Source organism: Cynocephalus volans, chromosome 7, assembly GCF_027409185.1.
Source record: "Cynocephalus volans isolate mCynVol1 chromosome 7, mCynVol1.pri, whole genome shotgun sequence".
NCBI lineage: Eukaryota > Metazoa > Chordata > Mammalia > Dermoptera > Cynocephalidae > Cynocephalus > Cynocephalus volans.
Window position 1 is genome coordinate 126891379 of NC_084466.1, and position 23140 is coordinate 126914518.

The following is a 23140-nucleotide window of genomic DNA, read 5'->3' on the forward strand; positions in this document are numbered from 1 at the left end:
GGAGCAATGAGAAATTCGCAGATGAGGACAAGGGCGGTGGGGGAGGGGGAGCCTGCATGTCTATGGCCTTGAGGCCATTGTGCCACTCTGAGAAGCCATTACAGGCTTTTGGACCAACTTAAAAAGACCACTCTAGGTGCTCAGTCAAGACTAGGGCAGAGGGGACAAGGGTGGCAGCCAGGTCGAAAGTTAATGCAATGATCCACATGGGAGAAAATGGCTTGGACTATGACAGTAGAAGTGGTTGGGTTCTAAAAGTAGCTGGAAGGTAAGCCAATGGATTTGTCAGATGGGATGGAGGGCCCGAGAGAAAGTTTAGCAGAGCCTGTGAGTCCTGGAAGACAACCCCTTGCCAGGCCTGTTTGAGGCCTGAGCCCCCTGAGTTACCCCAGAGGCAGCATTGCCACCTGTCACTTTGACTTGGAGGAGGTGGAGAAGGACGGAACCAAGGGAGAGAGGATGGAGGCTAGGGGTTTTCTATTAGGGGACAGACTTCACACCAGACCAAGATAGGGGTGGTCATAGCCATGGGACGCCAGGGGAGACTGGATGCCTAGCGCCTTGACACACTTTGCTGGCGGGGCGGGGAACAGATTACATTTTCAGCCACCACAGTAAGAGAAGATTCATTACCAGACTTCGTTTAGAAAAACTAAGCACTGTGTCATCTGTGTCACTTCCTATAGCCATGTTTTATGGAGCAAAGACTCATTACACCTATTTTATAATGTTTCATTTTTGCTAATTTTAAAGACATATATGCATTACTTTTATTAGAATTAAATATTTTAGGAAAAAATGGTGAGATTGTCAACAGTAATCAATTATTTCACAGAGGGTCATGGAGTTCTATTACTGACAAAAAGGTAAGAAGCGGCGTTGTCAAGAAGTGGGTAGAATCCAAATGGTAAGTGATTAAAAAGGGAAAGGAGAGTATGAGAAATTGCAGCCGTGAATATGTCTCATTTGAGAAGCTTGGCAAAGGAAAGAAACAATGAATGGCAAGAACAAAGATATGCCACACAACTCTGAATAAAGTTTATTAAATAATATGTACAGCAAATGTGGTAATCCAACACATCTATTTATCAAATCAATCCACTACAATAAAGAAAAAAAAATGAACAGAAAAACCTATGTCTGCATAGTACATGCTCTCGGAGTGTAATTTAAATGGCAATCCTTTGAATTAACTGGTTATAATATGTTTTTTTCAGAATATATTTTTTTGTAGTAACCTGTTCTAGCAATAGGACTTAATACTACTGCAGATAAATAGGACTGCAAAAACAAACAAAAACCCAAAAACAAAATTTAAAAAACCGAAAAACTGTGACTCAGATTATAGTTACCTTCTCTCCCCAAAATAATGATTATTGTAAATTTCAACACTTTACAATGGCTATTTTTTTTGCTAAAAATCTTCAGGTGAGTTATTTGGAATTCCTTCATTTAAATAAAATGCACAAACCTTCATGACTTCCTTATTTTACTTCCCCTTCCATTCAAAATTTTAAAATTATTTCTCTATACAAGATAGATACATGGGCTATACAAAGTTAAATATACATATTTACACAGTCCCACTTCTTAGGCATATGATTTTTTTTTCTATTACTGATCCTAGAGAGACTGAAAAAGATAAGTAGTTTGGGGCTTGCCTTTACCAGGAAGGATGGCTAATATACCAAAACATGTTGCACAGGCATGCCGCCAGTTAGTTGCATTGCTATTAATAAACCTGTATAAACATTTCAGCATAAAAATAGGTACTTTATATTACTAAATGTCTGAAGACAAAAGAGCCATTGGAAACTTTTGTTCCTTGTTTTGTCATACTTAGGAAGCTGAAGTGATGCAAATTTTAACACATGATTTTATTAAAGACGGGCAAATTGGCGAGGCATACCTGGATGTCTGGAGATATACAAATGCGTGAGCCTGACTTCATATGCAAGTGTGGCTTTACAAATTGGTTTTATTTTCTAGCTGTATTTAAAGAGGTGTTCAAAATTACCTACTTAATCAAGAAGCACCCCTCAAAAACCCTATTAAATAAGATTGTGTTATTAATAGCTTGCACGTAAGACAAGGAAACACAATAGCCAAATACAAGAATTACATTCCAAAATGGGTGAAATGCTGCTGTGCAAAATGCATGTGCATATGCATTTTTACTATATTCCCTCAGAGACAGAGAGAGAAGGTCAAAAAAACAGTGCTCTTGGATGGTGGAGCAGACCTTCCAAAACAATAGATCTTATTGTCACTGGGTCCTAAGGAAAATCAAGAAGGTGTGCTCTTTTTACTCAGGAAGCACACCCTCTCCTCTCCTGCTCCCCAGTTCTACAGCCTTTTCCCTTGGGATTAAGGATCTGCTTTGTCCCAGCTAAAAACAAATGTCTCTGGGAAGAGGTAACACATTCCTCTTATCAGTCATTTACACTTTAGTGTGAATAAATCAGTGGCAGTTTCTTTCCTGAGAGCAAGATTTGAAGGAAGAATAAGGAGAAAGTGAAGGTACTGTGGCTGTCTGGTGCGGTGTTGGGATCCTAAGGTGAGTATCTGAGACAGCAGCTGAGGCAGAGGCACCGCAGACAGATTTACCTACTTGTAAAGACTCCAAACTTTGGGACAATGGTCCTGGAGTCATTCTGAACTACGGCAGAGAGTAGGAGCTCTGTACACACCCCTACCATTTAGAATTGCTACTTCTATTTGTGACCTTGATATATATTTGTGGGAAGCATGAGAGTTTGCAAACTCTGGAAAAGTTCCAAGTATTTCCAGCCATAAACTACTCTCAAAGGTTCTTCCAGAAACCTAGTTGTTCAAAAGTGAGCTAATGGAGACAGAAATATGACAATGCTTTCTAGGATCCCTCCAGGGAAAATACATCTCTTCCTCTCTCATACCCTTCTTAGCACTTATCACAGTCTCTCTTGATTAAGTTCTTTTCTCTGTCTCCCAAATCCCCTCTGAGTTCTCAATGGGTTGTTTCTATTTTTGTCTCACAAAGGGATCTAAGAGAGAGGCGGATAAACATCTTTGAATTGGAAAGAATTCTGACTAAGCACCCCAAGTGTCGCAGGAGCCTCTCTCCTTGGATCCAGCCCCCACAAAGGACAGACCTCCTGATCGCTGCTTCATAATCACAGCCACTGTATCTGCACCTCTGCTCTGAAAAGAAGCCGCATCAGGGTGCATTAGGAGTCACAACCCTGGAGACATGGTGAGTCCCTTCTAAGCCTGGAGTGTGTCTTGCCCATCAGTGTCCCCAGCAGCCAGTGTACACGGGTGTATGTTGAACGAATCACTGAACACCATTCTTGATTTTCTATGAGAATAGACCTACCAATTCCAAACTGTCCCAGCCAAACACAAGCCAGAAAAGAATGTGGCTGTACTGTGCCCTGAAAGTGACCATTTATAAAAAGCCAGTGTTATGGGAAAGGAACACACTGCAAGTGACCTCCAGAGTTGCAGGGCTTCCTTGACTCCATTATGTGAAATGCAAATGTAACCTCACCTATCTGCCTGGTTACCTGCTCCCCAATTCCCATGGAATTGGAAAACCTTGTGTGTTTTTTGGTCTGAACACCACCAGCTCAGCAAATGGCAATGCTGCACAGCAGGCTGAATGCACAGGGCACCTAATTTCCATCTCCCCACCCGTACTTTAGCAGGTCCAGGGAGGGATTCAGTCTTGGGCAGCTTGGGGACCTCCACCACTGTCTAGGGACAGCCTTGGTAGCCCAGCAGATCTCCAGCAGTTTGGGGGTGGGGAGGAGGTCGGCTGCCGCATGGAGGCTAGGGGAGTTGGTGGATTCTGAGGCTTGGAGTGTCTGGAAAATGGTTGGGGATCTGCTTGGTGCCTGAGGATTGCTTCAGGCTCAATGACCCCTTTGAGATGGGAGCAGGTTAAGGCTGGGACAGGAGGAAGCATTTCTGGCTAACTCTGCTCCTGGAATGTGCTCCAGGTCTGATTACCCAAGAGGTGGAGGGGAGGAGAGGGGAAGGCTGGAGTGGCTCCCAGAAGCAGCTAAGGATGTACGCATTTGCTTCAATTCTTTTTCCTCAGCACATGATTCAGCCCTGTCTGATACACAGTAAGCTTAGACGGTCTTGGGTTTTAAACATACTTCTCTGTCCCTCTCTTTTGCTTCTTAACTTTATCTGCTGCATTCATTTTCCTACTCAACATTCAAATAAAGACACCAGTTCGTGAATTATGCTTCATCCTCCGATAAAAATAATCTTCAGTCTTCTTATAGATACAAAGGTTTTACATAGTTGCCTGGAAAAGTACCAAACTGCCTTGTCCTTCTTGAAGTACCTATAAAAAAAAAAACCCCACAGATACATAAAATGAGAAGACCGCCCACGTGAGTTCAGAGAGCACTTAGAGATTTCTTCTCAAATATCTCTTGCTAACAATCCTAGAGCTTGTAGAATTAGCATAAGGTTTTCAAAGCACTTTCTCCTGTCTTATCTCATTTAGGCTACAAAATAATGCTGGGTGGTGAGCTAGGTAGGCATTCTTAATATTCTTGTTTTTCAGATGAAGAAACCCAGCTTAATAAGTACCAGGGGTAGAATCACATCCTAGGTCTTGTGACTCTCAGTCCATTGCTCTTTACAACTCTTCTCCTTTTTGGAGACATTAGTACGTTTATCCAACACAAGAAGATACCTAGAATTTAGAATTTGTAAACTGTAGGATTTCTAAAAGCCCACTGACTATGACTATACATCAAAAGTAAATTCCTCTCAGCAGTTTGTGCCTAAGTGCCAAACTGAGTCCCTTCCCTGTCTTTGTTACTGAACTTGTGAAGGTTCCTGCTGAGCCAGGTGCATTGAGCCATCTGGGAACAAAGCCCTTCCTGGGCTGCTCCATGTTGGGGATAGATGGGTCACTAATCTAGTTCCATCCCTTGGGATTCTTTCTCTAAAGCTGGGATGGCAGATATATTGCGCTCTCTCCAGCAAACATCACAATTTGATCACTGCATTGTTTTTCCCAATTGGCATGGATGTGGCTCCAGAATACTGTGGAACACATCTCAAGCAGCCACTACCAATGGGTTGCCCAAAATGAAACTTTTAAGCTAAAAGAATGTGTTAAAGCTAGACATTTAAAACATCTAGTTGAACCCCTAGAAAGGATGCTCAAGAAGGTTGCAGAGAACTGGGATGGTAAGGCCCAGAGATGGTAAGGAACTTGCCTGTGCTCATATACCTGGTTACCACCTTTCCTTATGGATTAGAAACATGAGTTCTGCTGGGCTATTTTATCTGTAGTTTGACTACCAGGCTACTTTTCGAAGTGACTGAGGAGTGGAAGGAAGATAATCATACCAAAATATTTCCTTTATCCAGCTGCTGGGATGCTTCCATTAGAGAACTGGTGCCCCTTTCCATACCTCAAGTTCTCACAAAAAATGTAAACGCCTCTGGAAGAGCTTAATAGCTAATACATACTAAACCTGTGGTCTCTAATATGATAGCCACATGTGGCTACTGAGCACTGGCAATATGGCTAGTCTGAAATGAACTGTACTGTACCTGTAAAATATACATTGGATTTCTTTTTTTTTTTTTTTTTTTTTAAGATGACCGGTAAGGGGATCTTAACCCTTAACTTGGTGTTGTCAGCACCACGCTCAGCCAGTGAGCGAACCGGCCATCCGTATATGGGATCCGAACCCGGGGCCTTGGTGTTATCAGCACCGCACTCTCCCGAGTGAGCCACGGGCCGGCCTATATACATTGGATTTCAAAGACTTAGTATGAAAATAATGTAAAATATCCCACTAACAATTTTTTATATTGATTACGTGCTCAAATTGATAACATTTTAATGGACTGGGTTTATAAAACATTAATTTCACTGGTTTCATTTTACTTTTTTCAGCGTGGCTTCTGGGAAATTTTAACTTTCATGCATGGCTTGCACTGTATTCTATTGGACTGCACTGCACCAGCGTGGTTGCTGACTTCTCAGATGACTTTCTTCTGAGCAGAACAACTAAAGGTCATGAGGGCCATGGGCTTCTGCGGGCTTTGGAAGGATGGGGTAGCTTTCTACCAGGCTGGGGAGTACAAGGCAAATCTTTCTGGCTTCCCATTTATGCTGAGGCCTTGCTAGTCTAACCACCCCAGCCCTGACATTCCTTTGCTTTAGCAAAGCTTTTTCAGAGAGATCAGGGAAGAGCAGATCTTTGGAAAGGAGATAAAGGTAAAACCATTCATATGGGGGAAATTGAGGCAAAGAGTCAGTGGCTCCAAACATTACATTCATGCCTGCACAGAAAGAACATCGGCTCAGGAAGAGATGGGCTGCCTGATTTCAAGTCCTCACCCCACCACTTTCTTCCTGGGAGACCTCTTTAGGCCTCAGTTTTTAAATCTGTTAAATGAGGGCCGATCCCGTGGCGCACTCGGGAGAGTACGGCGCTGGGAGCGCGGCGACGCTCCCTCCACGGGTTCGGATCCTATATAGGAATGGCCGGTGCACTCACTGGCTGAGTGCTGGTCACGAAAAAGACAAAAAAAAAAAAAAAAATCTGTTAAATGAGGGTAATTCTTTTCTTGCTGGACTGTTTGTTGAAAGAACTTCAGTTATGTATATCAAGCAGTGTCTGGTTTGTAACAGAATCTCAGTAAGCATTGATCTTTCTCTCCCCTTCCTATAAAGGCAAATCCTTCATTTTAATTAAGCAGGTTGCTTTAAACTGTTAGAAACCTGGAGTAAAGAAGGTTTTTGGAATGTCTACACATATGCTCATTTCATGGTAGAGACCTAGGCTCAGTCAAAATTTTCTTGTACTGTTTCATAAGTTTTAAAAATAAAATTTCCCAATATAAAACAGACATATGCACAATAGAAACATAAATGAAAACCCAATAATGAATCTGACAACTGCCCTTCCACACAGTAAATGTTGGCATATTTGGTTTTTAGGTCTAACATCAGTAATAGACACACTGTTTTGGAGAAAACATAGGCTGGGTGGCCTGGCATTCCCAACAGTGTGGTACAGGAGCTGAGGAGGCTCTTCTTTCTGTGCAGACTGCTTTTTCCATGGCTCATCATTCCTAGTTAATCCTTCAATACACAACTATTAAAAAAAAAAAAATGAAGAGATTCTTACCCACAAACCATCCATCATCACATTTTTCCATGACATCAACGATATCTCCATCACGGAGTTCCAATTCATCATCATTCTGTGGTATATAGCTATATAATGCTTGGTAACTAAATCTATAGAGGAGAAAAATGAATAAAATGAATATTAAGTGACTCAAACATTGACAGGATTAATGAGTTTTTAACCTCATTTCAGTTAAATCGACATTTAAGTAGTATTTCCTACTCATCAGTGGGGATAAAAATGTTTTATTGGCTATTTCTCTAATAACTTAGCATTTGGAGATATGCATTCAACACATGACAAATTAATTAAGACTGAGAGGGATGGGGAACTACAGACAAGCAAGTCATGATCAGTCCTCTTATTTAGTTTCCTTTGGTTGCCCTAGCCAAGCTTTTTTGTCTAGAGCACACCCCACTCCCACTCCCTGCCTTTAAAGTAAACCAAGCCTTTTCCTTAACAAAGGTTAATATATGTGGATTATCAAGGATAATCAGAAGTTATTTAGGCCCAGAGACATTACATTCTGGTCATACCGTATCTTGGTACTTCAAAAAGTTTGTGTAAAAATAGAATTGAAAGGTAATACGAATCTTTCCATGAACTTTTTGAAGTACATACCCTTGCTGGAGAACATAAGGCAACTGTAAAAATAAATAAATAAAGATATAAAAAGTACATTCCAATTGCCTCACTGTTTAGCAAAATTACCTTGACTTTCCTTACATATCTAAACTCATTTCATTAACTGCTTTTAAACGTGGATGTCATTTTTCTGAAAACCTTGAAACCAGGGCCGAGCCCGTGGCGCACTCGGTAGAGTGCTGCGCTGGGAGCGTGGCGACGCTCCCGCCGCGGGTTCGGATCCTATATAGGAATGACCGGTGCACTCACTGGCTGAGTGCCGGTCATGAAAAAACGACAATAAATAAATAAATAAATAAAATAAAGTAATGAAAACCTTGAAACCTTTTTGCTTTTTTTCTAGTGATGTTGCGGGGCAAGATTTTTATTTACTTGCTAGTTGGCTTAAGGCATTTGGTCGGTGCTGTTCAGTCAGTCCCAAAAAGAGCTGCTGAGACAGCCAGACTGATCACTTATGGTAAAATCTATACCTGCTTTAGCATCAAGGAAAAACTTTGTTTCTATATATTCCTTCAACAAACACTTAAGGAGGACCAGCTTCACAATTCAGTTTATTCACTAGTTTGAAACACAACAGTAGCAGGCAAAACTTTGCAAATGAGCCAAATATTTACCATTTCCAGTGGATGTCAGTGAATTCTAGTGTGTGGGCAAGAGAGACTACTAACAAGTAAGTGGAGTCAGTCCCAGAAATAAGAGGTTCATGCTGCTCTGCTAAAACCAAAGGGACAACTTCATTTTACATGTTTATCCAAGTTGACAGATCTTGTTGCCAGAAAGAAAGTCTCTAATGAGGAATTAAGAGATGCAGGTAGATTTCCAGTTGGTAAATGAATACATCTTTTCATGTTTCTGTATTTGCCTGCCATCTCCTATACAACTTGGTTTCCTAGGGCTGGCCATCCAACACATGCCCTTGCTAACACCTTAATGCCTTGTCCCCAGAACTTCCACCTCAGCTTCTTTGCTAGCCTCAGCTCTGGGAATTAGCTCCTGATACCTGCTTCTCTGTTTTCACTCCCAGACAGTGCACACTGGCTGGAGAAAGTACCACACACTTGCTGCTTGGGTCCCCAGCCAGCTCTGATTTTGGATGGGTCTCATACTGCTCAAGACATGTCCCACTGAGTCCTTCCTTCATCTCCACTGCCAATTCTGCTGCCCCCCTCTCAGCAGGAAGCTCTTTACTCCGCCCCCACTTCCTGAGAGGGAAGTTTGTTGGGGGCAGCACGTTAATCTTCCTCCGCTCCAGATTTAAGTCTCTGTGCCTCCACTCACCTTCCTGCCTCTGTTCCCATGTGTGAGAAACGAAGGGTCCCTTCCCCTGGCCGTGTTGAACCCCTTCCCTGGGCTCTTCCTTCACTTACATCTCACTTTTGACTCTGTCAGCTCCTTCTCCTCTGGTACAAACATGCTTCAGTCTCTGCACCTTAAAAATCCTTCCCCCGTCCCTGCTATTCCCTTTATCTATATACCCACCCCCTTCCCCTCCTCACCAAACTTCCTCATTAACCTTCTGACATAGCATCCGCCACCACCTGTCTACTAACATTGCTGCATCAGAGGTCACCAGTGATTTTTCCAGTTGCCAGGGAGAATGTTGGGGGAGAGCAGAGGGGATTCTCATACCCTGCCCTTGGCCCCCCTGAGGTGGGCAGTGCTGCTGAGCAGATGTTGTCTGCTTGGTTCTGTGGAAATGAACGCTCCTAGACCCTTGCCTGCATCTCTTGCTACCTTTTCCTAGTCTCCTTTGCTGCTGTACTCCTCTTTAACTTGTCTCGTGGACAATTCCATGGTTACAAAGCACCCACTCTGTCCTAGCTCAGGCCCTCATCACTTCTTTGCTGGATTAATATCTTCTAACCAACATCTTTGTCCCTTATGTTTAAACTCCACCCTTCACTGTTCCCAGAGTTATCTCCCTAAAACAAAATATGATCAACATGTCCGTCACTTCAAAAACCTTCAGTGGCTCCCTAGTGCCTGCGGAATAAAATGCAAACTTATTCCAACTGCATTCTGGAATCTATCATCTGGTCCCACCCTACCTCTTGAGCTTCATCTCTATTTCCTCCATGGACTGTATGCTGCAGCCATACGGGCCTTCTTCAAGTTCTCTAAACACCACCTACACCAAGCCTTTGCACATGCAATCCACTCAGCTGAGAAGACCATTTCCTCCCTGTTCTAGTTCTCAAAATGCAATTTGCCTCTCAATGCTTGGTCCAAATGCCCCTTCCTCTGTCAACAGAGTTTTCTCCTATGTGTTTAAAACATAGGAGGTAACCAGCAAGTTTTTTGAATGAGGAAATCAACCCTGTTTATTCATTTCTAGTCAGAATTAGCCACTCCTTCATCTACGTTCTCACAACACTGGGACTAAAACCAGCCAGCGTAGCTCTCATTTGCTCTTGTATGGCAGTTAATTCTTTACCTCTCTCTCTCTCCCAATAGTATGTGATCTCCTTTATTTACCCACCACCTATCTCACATTGGCTGATGGGAAACAATGGCCTTAACCAGAAATCCTCAGAGAAGCCGAGAGCAATTCACTTGTTCCCTGAAACAGCTGCTCCCAGAGTCAGCCAACAACCCACTTCCTAAAGTCAACAGTACACTAAGAATGTGAAAATCAAAGTTTTCCAAGTGTACTTACAAATCTTGTGAGGTTTGACTCCTGTCTGGGGTGACTCTTCGCTGCTGGGCTTGAGGTTGCTGAGAAATGATTAAAGATGATTTATTGTCAGAAGGGGATACCTTGTGATGAAAGTCAAGGGGATGAGAAACAGTGCTGCAGTAATGAACAGATTTTTCGGCAATGTTTATGATCTCATTGCAAACTGCTTCCTGTGAGGTGGCCCCGAGATATCGAGAAACCCCCATAAAACAGTCAACATGGGGATAAAAAAAAAAAAAAAAAGAAAGAGGAAGAGATGTAACATTCCAGACGAAGCACATAAGTCCAGGGAGAAAACAGAGTTGAAGATCCAGGTTAAAAAAAAATAGATATTCCAGTAGTGGAGTGCAGAAGAAATCCAGATGTAAGCATGGAAAAACAGGTAAGATACAGAAGAATTTGGGATTTAGTATGAATATTAAAAAAAAAAACAAAAAAACAAAAAACAGGCAGCAGCATAAAAGCCTGTAATTAGTAACTGTTACAAATGGAGTAATTTCAAGATAGGAATGCAAATATGTATCCCCCAATCATGCACTAATACATTAACTTAATCCCACATGTAGGCAGAGTAGTCTCTAAACTCCTCTGCATTTTTTTTTTTTGATGGGGAGGAGTTGGCCTAACATCTCACTCTACTACAACAGACAAAGAATTCTTGTAGATAATGGCTCTGTGAGTTAACCAGGCATTTCTCTACTCTAGACTCTAGAAGTCAGCAAGGATTCTCTTTAAAAAAGCTACGGTCTTATTCAACAGGCATCTTACCACATAGCTCTTTTCAGATTCTGTGAGATCAGGTCCTGCTCTCAATGAATGATGAGAAGGCTGTGATCACCAAGCAAATTATAAGGGAGACATTTTAGCAGATGTCACATTGGAAAGGATTCAAAATAAAAGCATGAGCAAATACACATACCACGCCATCACACTTGGCTGACACCGGATACTCACGGCCTATGGCCCCGAGTTTCCACAACAACACGGTAAGTGCACAGGAGAAAATGCAAATGTAGTTAGAAGCAGCATCCAGACAATGAAATGGGTAGTTGGAAACATGGCTGCAGTGAGGTAAGAATGAAGAACACAAGTCCCCAGACTGGCAGGAGGGAGACACAGAAGGGCTGTCTCAAGGAACTGTCATGTCCCTTCACAAACCACACATTGGTGCCCTTGCTCTCAGCAAGCTTCTAGAGAAGGGCTGCTGTACCAAAACCCAGTTTCCATTATTTTGTTGACTAGTTCATAAAACTATCAGGTCTGCCATGTTTCAATACATATAAAAACTGAAAAACAGTAACACTTTTGAAAACCTCCTTGGTAATATCTGAAGTATCAAACAAGACCTTTCCCCTGGAAAAATATGCACATGACATACTCCACTGAGGTATGAAATGAGTACAGATAGCTCCTAGGGCAGAACTTGCTTCCAGAAATAGGACTGTATGTCCTGACATGTGTAGAAATGAAACTGTCACTCTTCACCCACCAGGCCGGGTACCACACGCTGACACAAAAACACAGGTGCAAGCCTGGCCAGGCAGACCTGCATTTCAAGCGGGGCTCCCATCTATAGAGGCCAGGCCTTCCTTGGAACCATTTCCCCCAGAGAAGATTCCATTTTAAGCTCTAGGAAGTCCTTCTAAATACATATTTGAAGAGCCGTCCTTGGAGAAACTCTCCAGGTTACATGCAGTAATAGCAACAGGCCACAGCTACTCTCAAGCCTTCTAGAAGGGCACTTAGAAATCTTTTGTGTATGACCCATTTGTTTCCTAGAGAGGCCCAAAGAGAGTAAGGGCCCCCCTCAGGTCACACAGCAAATTAGTGGTAGACTTGTCTCCTCGCTTCATCTGTGGTCCCATTTGACCTTGTCTTTCATCCTAAGACCACTTTGTCAAGTGTGCTCACTGACTTCTTCAATAAGTCCCACAGAAAACCTGGAGACAGGCCAAGCAGGGTTTGTCATCCTGTTTTCTTTAAAAACCCAGGAAGCAGATGCTCAGAGGGGTTTAGTGCATTCCCCAACATCACACAGCTAGCGAGAGGTAAGCTGATTAGCTGCTCTTCGTACTCTACCATGTCACCCCTACTGTTCATCTCTACTCTACATGTCCCCATCCTTTAGTATGCACTGCAGGACCAATTCCCATCCAGGCATCACTTCTAAACTCCTGTCCTTTGGGGATGCCTCTTCGAGTTCTCCAAACCCCTTCAAACTGTAATCACTCAAACTAGCCTCCTTGGACTGTGACAGGAATAAAGGAAGAAGCAGACCTGAGGGCCTTTTCATGCTCCTTTGACAATGTCTCAGGACCTTGGGCCTTTGCCAAGTGCCTGGGAGCTGGCCATGGGGCTCCACTCACCACCCACCCAGTCTCTGGATCAAGGTTTCCACGTAACAAAGGAAAGAAGTAGACATTTCCAAGCACCTGCTATATGGGGTTAAGAAGAATGAAACTTATTTTAGGCACCTTGAGTGGGTGAGAGCAGCAGGCAGATTTTGACTTGACAGAAGGAATCAAAAGTGAGAGCTGTCCACCAATAGAAGGGGCTGCCTCAAGAGGAAGTGAGTTGCTGGCCACAACAGCTGTTTAAGCTGAGGCTGCAGTTGACTATTAATAGTTGGGATATTGTGGAGTGGGACTGCTCAAACTTTAATGTACGTAGGTATCACCTGGGATCCTGTTAAAATGTATATGCTGACTCAGTTCATCTGGGGTATGTCACGGGACTCTGCATTTCTATTTAGTGGTGCTGATGCTGCTGGTTCACAGACCAACTTTGGGTAGCAAGGATGTAGAAAACCTCAATATCCCACACTGAGATTCTTTGGCTACAGTATACCAAGACTGATCTGGGTCACACCTTATGAAAACAAAAGTTCTCATAAAAAACAAAATATTTCCAAACTCCAGCTGGTGTCCTAATGACCCTCAGGTCAAATGCAGCACAAAGAGAGGATGCAGACAATCTCTTGGCATGACCTCCACAGCTTACAGAAGCCCCCTAGCATCCTTCAATTAACTTAATCCCAAAGGAGTGACTGGAATCAATCATCTAGCAAATAATTTGGTGCTCAGAAGAGGATTGATAAATCAAATACAGTAAGAAGGACCTAATATTTTACAAGCACATATAGGTCTATTACCTCATCTGACTTTTGCACCAGCCCTTTGGCAGAATAGGGAATCTTAAGGCCGGGAGAAGTCTGAAGACTTGCACAAGTAGCAAAGCCACTGATTGTGAAAGCTGAGTCCCTTGGAGTCTGTTTTAGTCCGTTTTGTGTTGCTATAACAGAAATACCTGAGACTGGGTAATTTATAAGGAGAAGAGGTTTATTTGGCTTACGATTCTGGGACAGCTATATCTGGCATGGGCCTCAGGCTGCTTCTACTCATGGTGGAAAGTGGCAGGCAGCCGGCGGGTACAAGCAGATCACATGGCAAGAGGAAACAAGAGAGAGAGAGAAGGTGCCAGGGTCTTTTTAAGCAATGAGCTCTTGCGGGAACTAATAGAGCAAGAACTCACTCATTAATCCCTCTTTCCCCAGGGAGAGCATTAATCCATTCATGAGGGATCTGCCCCCATGACTCAATCAGTTTCCAACACTGCCACGTTGGAGATCAAATTTCCACATGAGTTTTGGAGGGGACAACACATCCAAACTCCATCAGAGTCTAACATCCATATACCACCTCCCTCTTGGGCCATGACGGGTTTGTTGGTATAACTATGAAAGAAACACACCAATTTCTGCCTCTTCTAAAAATGGGCCCTATAACTTCTCTTCTGGAATACTTTTTACTCCAGGTGTTCAAAGACATTTCCTTAAGTGGAAGGTATGGTGTGCAGTAACAGATAGCAACCAATCATTAACCCAAGGAACCATACACTGGAAGCGATACTGATGGCCCAGCTAAAACCTTCCTTGGTGTCAGGCCATACCCAAAGCAAGGGATAATCATTATAGCCTTAACATCTGCATAGTACAAACTTAACCCCCCTCCTGAGAAGTAGGGATGACTGGGTTCCTCACTTAGCATTCATTGAATAAATAAGGAAGAAGGCAAGATAAATATTTATCCTATTAGCTGAGATTCAATTTCTCCCTATTTAGATTTAAATGAAACATCTCATGTAACTGAAATGTAAACCAGGTTTTTTGGTTGGTTGTTTGTTTTTTGTGCAGGGAAGGGGGGCATGCCATGGAGTGGACCCTCAGTGGAGATGGACACCATTAATAACCATCACAAGGATCAGCCCTTCACTTTGAACACTGTTTACCTTTTTTTTTTTTTTTTTCCCCTTTTGGCATATTTTTTTTCCCAGCCCCATTTTCTATTCACTTTACAGCTTTATACAGCTCTTCCTCTAAACCTGTGCTGTCCAATATGATAGCCAGTAGCCACACGTGGCTGTTGAAACTTGAGATGTGACTAGCATGAAATGAAATGGGCTATAAGTGTAAAAATGTACACTGGGTTTCAAAAACAGCACAAAATAAAGAACGTAAAATATCTCATTAATAATTTTTGAACATATTAAGTAATATATATTACTAAAATTAATTTCACCTGTTCCATTTTACTATGGCTACTAGAAAACTTGAAATTATATATACGGCTTATATTATATTTCTACTGGATAGTGCTGCTCTCAACCTTCCCCAGGTCCTCAAGATCTGCCCTTATTTAAGCCTAAGAGTAGACAAACGTTTTAACCAGGACCTCATCCAAGGTTAAGAATAAAGGGAGTATTATCTCATGCTAACTACATTTTGGATTCTGGAGATGCATTCCAGCTTTTCACATGTTCAGAAAAACAACCACCAGCCCAGACCACGTGTGCTCACACACACACTGCACTCCCCACCCTCCCCCATCAATAGCAAGCAGGTGCTAGTAGCTGATCCAGAAATTGCTTTCTTCTGTGTTTGTACACAAGTCACCCCTCCTGGCCAGGAGTGCTCGTTTCATCCTCCCCAAGTGAGAGTGTCCTTACTCTGTTGCCCTACCTTCAGTTCACAGAAGTCCCTCAGAAATCTTAGCTTCCCTGGAGCTGTTAATCCTTCTGGATCCACAAAACACCTGGCGCTACGGTGAAGTTGCTAAGCATCTCTTCCAGCTTTGGGTGTGTGCCAAAGCCTTGTAGCCCAAAATAAACATGCACAGAAAGTCCTGGAGATGCGGACAGGACCAAGAACCACAACTTCTATATGGCCCAAATCCCCTCTAGAAATATCACGAATCTCTTCTGCCCTCCTAACTGCCTAAGGCTCTTAGAAATGGCATTTCTCCAGTCATCTCACACCCCATATGTTCTCAGACCCCACCCCACCTTTCTGGTGACCTATACTGGACTTCCAGGGGGACAAGGATAAAATCTGGGTTCCAAGCCAGGCTCTCACACTCATTGTCTTTTGAGCAAAATACTTAACTTCTTCAGACTTCAAATTGCCAGTATTTACCTCATTTTACAAATGAGAAAACAAGACCCGACATGTCTGCATTTGGGTCTTGGTGCCCCACCTCAAGTGCTGAGAGAATACCTGTTGGTTAATTTTTGTAAGAACTGCAGCCAATATCTCTTCCCATCCCCCAAACCATTAAACACCCTCTGTATTTAGGGATTTCCCTTCTGAGTAAGTCAAAGGAAAACATTTCCCACGTTTGAGTACCTTAGCATTTTTAATTTCCTTTTTGTTCTCGCAAGTTGCATCATATGCCTTCCCTTCTATTTCTGATTTCCACCCTCAAAGCAGGCCTGTGCTTTTGTTCTTATCTTTCTGGGAACTAACCTAGTTTCCACGTGGTGAGGACGTTCCCTCTGAAGTCACCAAAGCAGTCCTTTCTGTCTTCAGCTGTGTATCTTTCCCTTCTCTCCTTTCTCCAAGGCTGCAGTTTGTTCCTGTGCTTCTCAGACACTTTGAGAACTGTGTACTTTGAGCACACCTAGCTTTCCTATGTACCTTTATTTTACACTTCATGCCCTAGGGCTTTATTGTTTGTTTGGCTTCCTTCCCATTAGGAACCAAATTGACATCACATAAGTTTTGTCACTTTCCTCAGGCCTCAGTTTTTTCATCTCATTGTGAAAGTTGGATAGACTGGGGGCTCTTAACCTGGGCATTCACGGACTCCCAAGGAGCTCTCCGATGGATTCAGGTGTGAGTCTCTTAAAACTGTATGCAAAACTGTGCATTCCCCAAACTACTGGCCTAGAGTCCTCAGCTGACCTCAGATTCTCAAAGGTGCTGTGACCTAGAAAAAGTTATGAATCACTGGAGTGGATGATCTTTCGACTTCTTTTTAATTAAAAAATTCTACAAGGCTCTCTCACAAATTACAAAAACTCTTAAAAACCATGGCTGGATACCAGTTAGCAAACGATGCTCCTATCTTGGAGAAACTCAGTAAATACTTGATGATAATGGTGGAGACTTCCAAGATGATCTTCCCCTTTACTTTCTTGATTGATTGTTCTAAACCCTGTTGGTCCAAATTACACCTAACAAAATACAAGAACTTAGTTGATAATTCTTAAGGCTTGGGCATTTTATATGTGTTTGTGTGCATGTTTTTGTCCAATTAGTTAAGTTATCCCTCTAAAAACAAATGGAAAAACTTTCACTTTTCAATTTTGAAGGTGTGCAGGTCTATAATAAACCTTCTCCTTGAAGTTTTGTATTTGTTCTTCTTTCTCATTCAACTGAAATTCACACAGGACTTTTACCTCACCATAGAATCTCAACACTAAAAAGAACTTTGGTTCTCTTGTTGGAATCTTTTGTTTACGGTAAGGAATATGCCAGGGAAGAGAAGTTATTCATCCAAAGGCACTCAGGAGAGTAACAGCAGAGCTGGGGCTAGAACCCAGGTACCCAGACTTTCAATCCAGTGCTCTTCCTACCCCATCCTGGTTCCCCCTAGAGACCCCTGCACCTCATTTACCCCATTCTGCTATTCAGAGAAAACACAGGTCGAAAAACGGGAGGAACCAACCCAATATGAAACCAGTTTGGGAGGCTACAAAGGAATGAAACGTCAAACCATTTTAAAGGAAGTGTTCACACATCTGCAGAGTTGGGCGTGGGGGGCACATAACTAAAGGGAAGGAAAGCAGCAAAGCAGAGAATGACTTGCAAGGGTCACTGTCACTGTGAGGAAGGTGACTAGACATTGTTAGGAGGTGCTGAGTGTTAGAGGCACCAATAAGCATCCTCTAAGCTCCCGGTCCCAGCCCCTTCTCCAGAATCTCCTCCTTCCATTCACCTGTGGATACCTGAAGCCTCACCCAAACCAGGAACCCACCGCTGTCCACACACACACCTTTCATGTTCCCAGCCCTGGGTCTTTGCCGAGGCTATACGCCTTGAATGCTGCCCTCTTGCTGTACACCTACTGGAAAACTCCCTATTCTTTAAGGCCCAGATCAAGTGCTAGTTCGTTCTGCAGATGATCGCTTTCTCTGTCCCATTGCTTATTACTTCTCCTCATCTTGAACCTCCAGAGTGAACTGTTTGTGACTCTCTCCTGTTTGCATTATAATTATTTGTAAACATGTCTCAGTCTCCAAATGGAGATCATAAACTCCTTCAGTAGGGGTCAGTTATTTTTTGTCTTTTCTTTCATTTAACACATATTTACTAAGTGCCTTCCCTGTATCAAGTGTCACAGTCCCTGACCTTAGGGTGCTAATGCCCTAATGGGGATGCAGGCAAGCTAAGAGGCAGATACAACAGCACTAAGAAGTGCTCTCACAGGTCAGATGCAGGGGTGGGAGCAGGCTGTCAGGAAAGGATCCTGGAAGAAGTAACATCCAAATGGAGAAGTAAGGGATAGGTGGGAATTATCCAGGCAAACAAGCAGGGAAGGCTTTGGAAATAAGGCTGGCTTCTTGTGTAATGGCCGGATCACACGGGGCCTTCTAACCCAGTGAGGGAGGGAGGCTTTTCCAAGAACAACAGAAGTCCTGATGGAGTTCATCCCTCTTCACCTCCTGCAACACTTAATACAGTACCTAGAACATCCCATATGCTTGAAAGAAAGAGTAAATGTTTCAGAACGCCTTTTCATTGAAGGCTCTCAGGTAATATCTCTTCTATATATTGGTCAGACATTCAACCCAGCTGCCCAACAACTACAATAAAATTGAACTTTTTGTTCAGCTCTTGGTTCAGCAAGGTGAATAATGTTTGACAATTTTTTTTTTATTCACAAACTGGTCTCAAATGCATTTACCCAAATAAGTGACACAGCCTGAGATCATGTCCTCCTGATGGGGCCACAGAAGACAGTTGTTATTAAAAGTCCTTTCCATTTTTAGCTTGTTTGACAACCTAAGAGGGCCCAAGAGGCAGGAGCCCCTTATGATGAACCCCATTTCCAGAGCTGCCACAGAAGGGGAAAGTGAGAGGGGTGGAAAGGGGGTACGTGGGCAGCAGCCCTGTTCACACAACCCCCAGCTCTCAACAGTGAGCGAGCCCAGGGCCCAAGGCCTGAGCACACCCATGGAGAAGGGACTCGTGCCAGGAGAGCAAGGAGGAAGGAAGAGGACAGAAAGTGGTATTCTTAGGGCCTGGAGGCCCACCAAGAAAGGAAAACCAATTTTCAACAAGCCTGGCTTTCCAATCAATGTCATCTCTGGTGTTGTCAGCTACTCCACTCCTATCCTCTGTTAGGAGGCAGGAGGTGTATACCATTAACCTCATGCAGAACTCTGGCAGTGTGCGCACTTCCTGTACCCTGGATCCTGGAATCAGGCTGCAATGATGACTCACTACTAACAATAAGGAGGTCTCCAGGCACCTTGGGTTATCTTAGAATGTTTACAGAATTGCTCCTATGACAGATACATTTAGTTCTTTTCAACTGGCCACTTCACCACCTCTTCCAAGCATCTGCTCTTTCCTTAACCAGACACACCCTTTTCTTTCTCAGAACACATATTCTAGGAGCACCTGTTCCAGGGATGGGCAAAGCCTGTCAGGATTGCTGCTTTCCCATAGACTGATGCTATGTGGTCGGGCAACAATCCACAACAGCAGCAGCAGGAAGCCCCCTTTTTATGGAGCCTCAGCCTATGCCAAGCCCCACACTACGTTCATTACCAAATTTAATCCTTACAACTACCCCACAAGGGAGGGACTGTTTCCACTGCTGCTTACCACATGAGAGAACTATGGCTCCAGAAGGTTAAGGGGTTGATAGCGAGAAGCTAAGCCTGATTTCGTACAAACTATCCCACACTGTGCTTACCCTCAGTGATTCCCGCTCCTTACACGCTGGCCTGTGGACCTACATGCATTAGGCCAGAACAGCTGGAGGTCTGACCCAGCATGTCTCAGGGCTCTGTGCTCCTGTGGCCTCCAAGCACACCTCTATTACTGCCCTGGTGGCTCTGCTGTGTCTGCCAGCCCTACTGACCATAGGCTCCTGAAGATCAGGGATCAACAACCCCTACACCCTGCCCAGATTGAGCAGTTTATTGTGGGTGTGGTACACAGCAAGTACTTAATTAATGGACTGGAGACACCTTCAGGAATCCCATCTGGTTCTAGATTGTTCTCAGCTCTAGATGTAGTTGGATCACCAAGTGGTGGCTCCACGGCTTCCCTTTACAAAGTGCTGATCATGTTTGCAGCCCTGGTGCTTAGAGTTTCACACACATTATTTCAAGGAATTTTTGCAACCACTCTATGAGGTAGGTGTTATCTCCATTATGAGGAAACTGAGTCTAAGAGAGGGGAAGTAATTCCCAAGTCACTAGATGGTAAGAGGTCGAGCTAGCATTCAAACCTGGCTACTCTGGAGAACTTGCCCAAAGTCTCTGACTTTCATAGCAAATCTAGAATCATGATCTTACTGCCAAGTTCACTTCCTCTCAAAAATTTTCAGCCCTCAAAACACCCTAAGACCACCTTGGTCCAAACCTGAAATCTTTGTAGCTAACCCAAAAAGAAGATGGGACAGTCACCCAAAACCCTGGCATGCCCACTCTACGATCACAAGCCTGTCAGGGCCCCAGTGGGGTCTGCATGCTCCTCCCTACAAACAAAATGCCTCTGTTGTGAAGACTCATCCCACGCTCTCACACAAACACAAGACAGGACAAAGACCTGATGGAACTGAGCACTAGCAAAGCGCCATGGGTACGGAAACAAAGTGTGTCTCACATAAAACCACAGCACAGCACAGCACAGCACAGCCGGGTGTTCTCAGCTGTGTTAGTCAGAGCAAATCCAGGATAATCTCCGAGGCACAAGTGGGACACAAGAAAGGCCTGCCTTCTCATGGGCTTTTGGACCAGGACAGGAGGTACCCAACATGAGGATAACTTCTGAACTGCCTCAGCAGGCCAGGAGACAACCTGACCTTTCCTCCAACTGTCCCCAGCTCTGACACCTTAATCAATGTCCCCTCCATTCCCTCTTGGGCCATCTCTTTGCTCCCAAGGCAAGTAAATGGGCCTCACCAGCATCCCCTTGGCCTCGGTAGATGGACCATGGTAAGACGCTGGCCCACCCTACCAAGGGAGACGCCCCAGGCACACACGGCATGCTGCAGCCTACCTGGCTCCCATCTCTCTGAGCAGCTCTCCTCTCAGCCTGCTCGCCACCTCTAGGTCGCTCTGTCTGCTCAGCCTCCCTTCCTGGAAAAAGGCTACCCAGGGCCTTGCTGGGTCGGCTCTCCTTGGGGGTGTTGAGATCTGAGAGTCTCTGTTCAGTACTCAGGCACCTGACCACGTCTGAAGGTTTCAAGCAGCTCTTCTTAGAGATCTTGGGTCCACCAGGGCATCTCTCACCTGCCTCCCTCTCTGCTTTCCTCTCATACCGTTGGCTCTCTTCTCGCCATGGCCGCCTTTTGCTCTGGTTGCTAAAGGCATCACTAAGCTCTGAGATGACCCTGTCAGAGCTCCCCAGCAGTGACTGGGAGACGCTATCCTGGTAAGTGCCTGAAGGTAGCATGTGGATACCACTGTCTCCATTGACATGAAGGGGGGCTTGGGCACTGGGTGTCGGGGAGTAGGCTTTGTGGGGAGGAGGCAGGGCCCGTGGGGAAACCGCCGATCGTGGGATGGAACAATCTAACCAACTCAAATGAGGGAGGCTGAAGGACATGGAGGGGCTTCCCCTCGACAACAAAGAGAGGTGGTCAATGTTGTAGATGGAAGCCTCTGGAAGAGGAGGCAAGGGTGGAGTCAGGGCCAAAGGATGCCTGCCTGGGACCCCTACGGTAAGTGAGATCCACTCGGAGGTGATGGCCTGCATTTCAGGGGACAGGGCTCGGCGGGGGTGGGGCAGGGATGATGGGGCTGGAGTAATGAGCTTACTGTGACTGGGACACTTAAAAAGAAAAGGAGAGGAAAACAAAAGAAAGAAGCAGAAGGTACAACTGTCAGCATAAAGGAGAAAGAAGGAAAATAATCACAAGGGTATAAAAAGAGGAATGAAATGGAGAGGATGAGCAGGACACTCTGGTGTCCAAAAGGGAAATCACTTGGTTAGGCTGGGAGAGAAACTGGGATGTGCATGAGTGTGTGCAGGCAGGGGGTGGAGGGGAGAGGCAAGTGGTATGGAGACAGGAGAGAGGTTCCCATCATAGTTGTTACAGAGGGCGCTGGCCCGATTTGCAGAATCAAATTTTCCAAGGAACACACTGGCAGCTCCTCACTGCAACCCGCTCAGTCACCTCTGCAACCAGAGCCCTGACCCGGAGCATGGGGGAGAAAATGCAGCCCACCACTACTCTGGCTCTTCCTTGGGCTTTTATTCACTCTAGGGGGTTCAGCAGGGTCTTCCAGAGAGGAGCATGAGTGGCGTAGTCATTTCGTTTTAAAATTGCTCTTGGCTACAGTCAAGTGAAAATGCTAGTTGAATCCCCATATTCTTCCAAAGCAGAATGCCTGGCTCCAATCTCACACCCTCGCTCCATGAAATGACAGGATGTGGATCTCACTGTGTAAGCAGCTCTGGGTCAACCCATCCACTGCTTTCTGCCAAGAACCCTCTGCTGGGATCAGTGACAAGCAGGTGGGAGAGGAGAAAACGATGAGGAGAGAAAAGAGGCACCACCTCAGTGTCATCTGGGTCCTGCTTTCATCCCTCTGGCTATCATCCCCACAACCTACATGGTGGTACGGTCAGTTTATTTCACAGAATGTCACCCGATCATGCCTCTCCTGAACCCAAGGCTCTGCTTTTTTCTTGGCTTTGGGAAAGTGGAGATGGGTTTGGAACGAGTTATGGTTTTAAACAAGTTTGTTCATAATTAATGTCTGGAAAAGCAAACATCTTATTGTGCCTATAAACCTACTTCCTTTCATCCCAGTGTAGACTAAGATGCTGTAAGTTCTTTTTCTAACCTGGTTCTAGTAGCTGCTTGCAAAGAATACTTTGGATCTGGTATACATGTCTGAGGATGTGAACAGGAAATTCTCTCTTTCAACCTCTGCCTTCTTCTGCAGGCCGATCTTCACTAATAAGATGACTAAGACACTGGGCCATGGGATTTATGACACAGTGGTGGTACTCACATGACCAGCTTCACCCAGGATGAACCAGCTGATAGAGGCTCTTGTTTCTTTTGCCCTACTCACTTTATCCCCAGGGCAATTACTTTAAATGTTGCCTTTTTCCCTGACGTAATATTTCTCCCAC

General features: G+C 44.3%; 1 protein-coding gene across 23 annotated transcripts in view; it reads right to left on the reverse strand.

Moving 5' to 3' along the window:
• Positions 1-1016: 1016 nt before the first annotated feature.
• Positions 1017-23140, reverse strand: part of SORBS1 (sorbin and SH3 domain containing 1) — a 230309-nt gene continuing 208185 nt past the window's right edge. For 11 of the 23 annotated variants that reach the window (XM_063102742.1, XM_063102740.1, XM_063102738.1 and 8 more), the window contains 5 exons: positions 21053-21826; positions 11248-11307; positions 10459-10517; positions 7155-7267; positions 1017-4336 (listed from right to left, as the gene is read on the reverse strand). In XM_063102742.1, the coding sequence (XP_062958812.1) occupies positions 4269-4336; positions 7155-7267; positions 10459-10517; positions 11248-11307; positions 21053-21826 (1074 nt within the window). In that variant the 3' untranslated portion in view covers positions 1017-4268. The remainder of the gene's footprint in view (positions 4337-7154; positions 7268-10458; positions 10518-11247; positions 11308-21052; positions 21827-23140) is intronic. The other 12 variants (XM_063102755.1, XM_063102750.1, XM_063102753.1 and 9 more) reach the window with 3 other exon arrangements.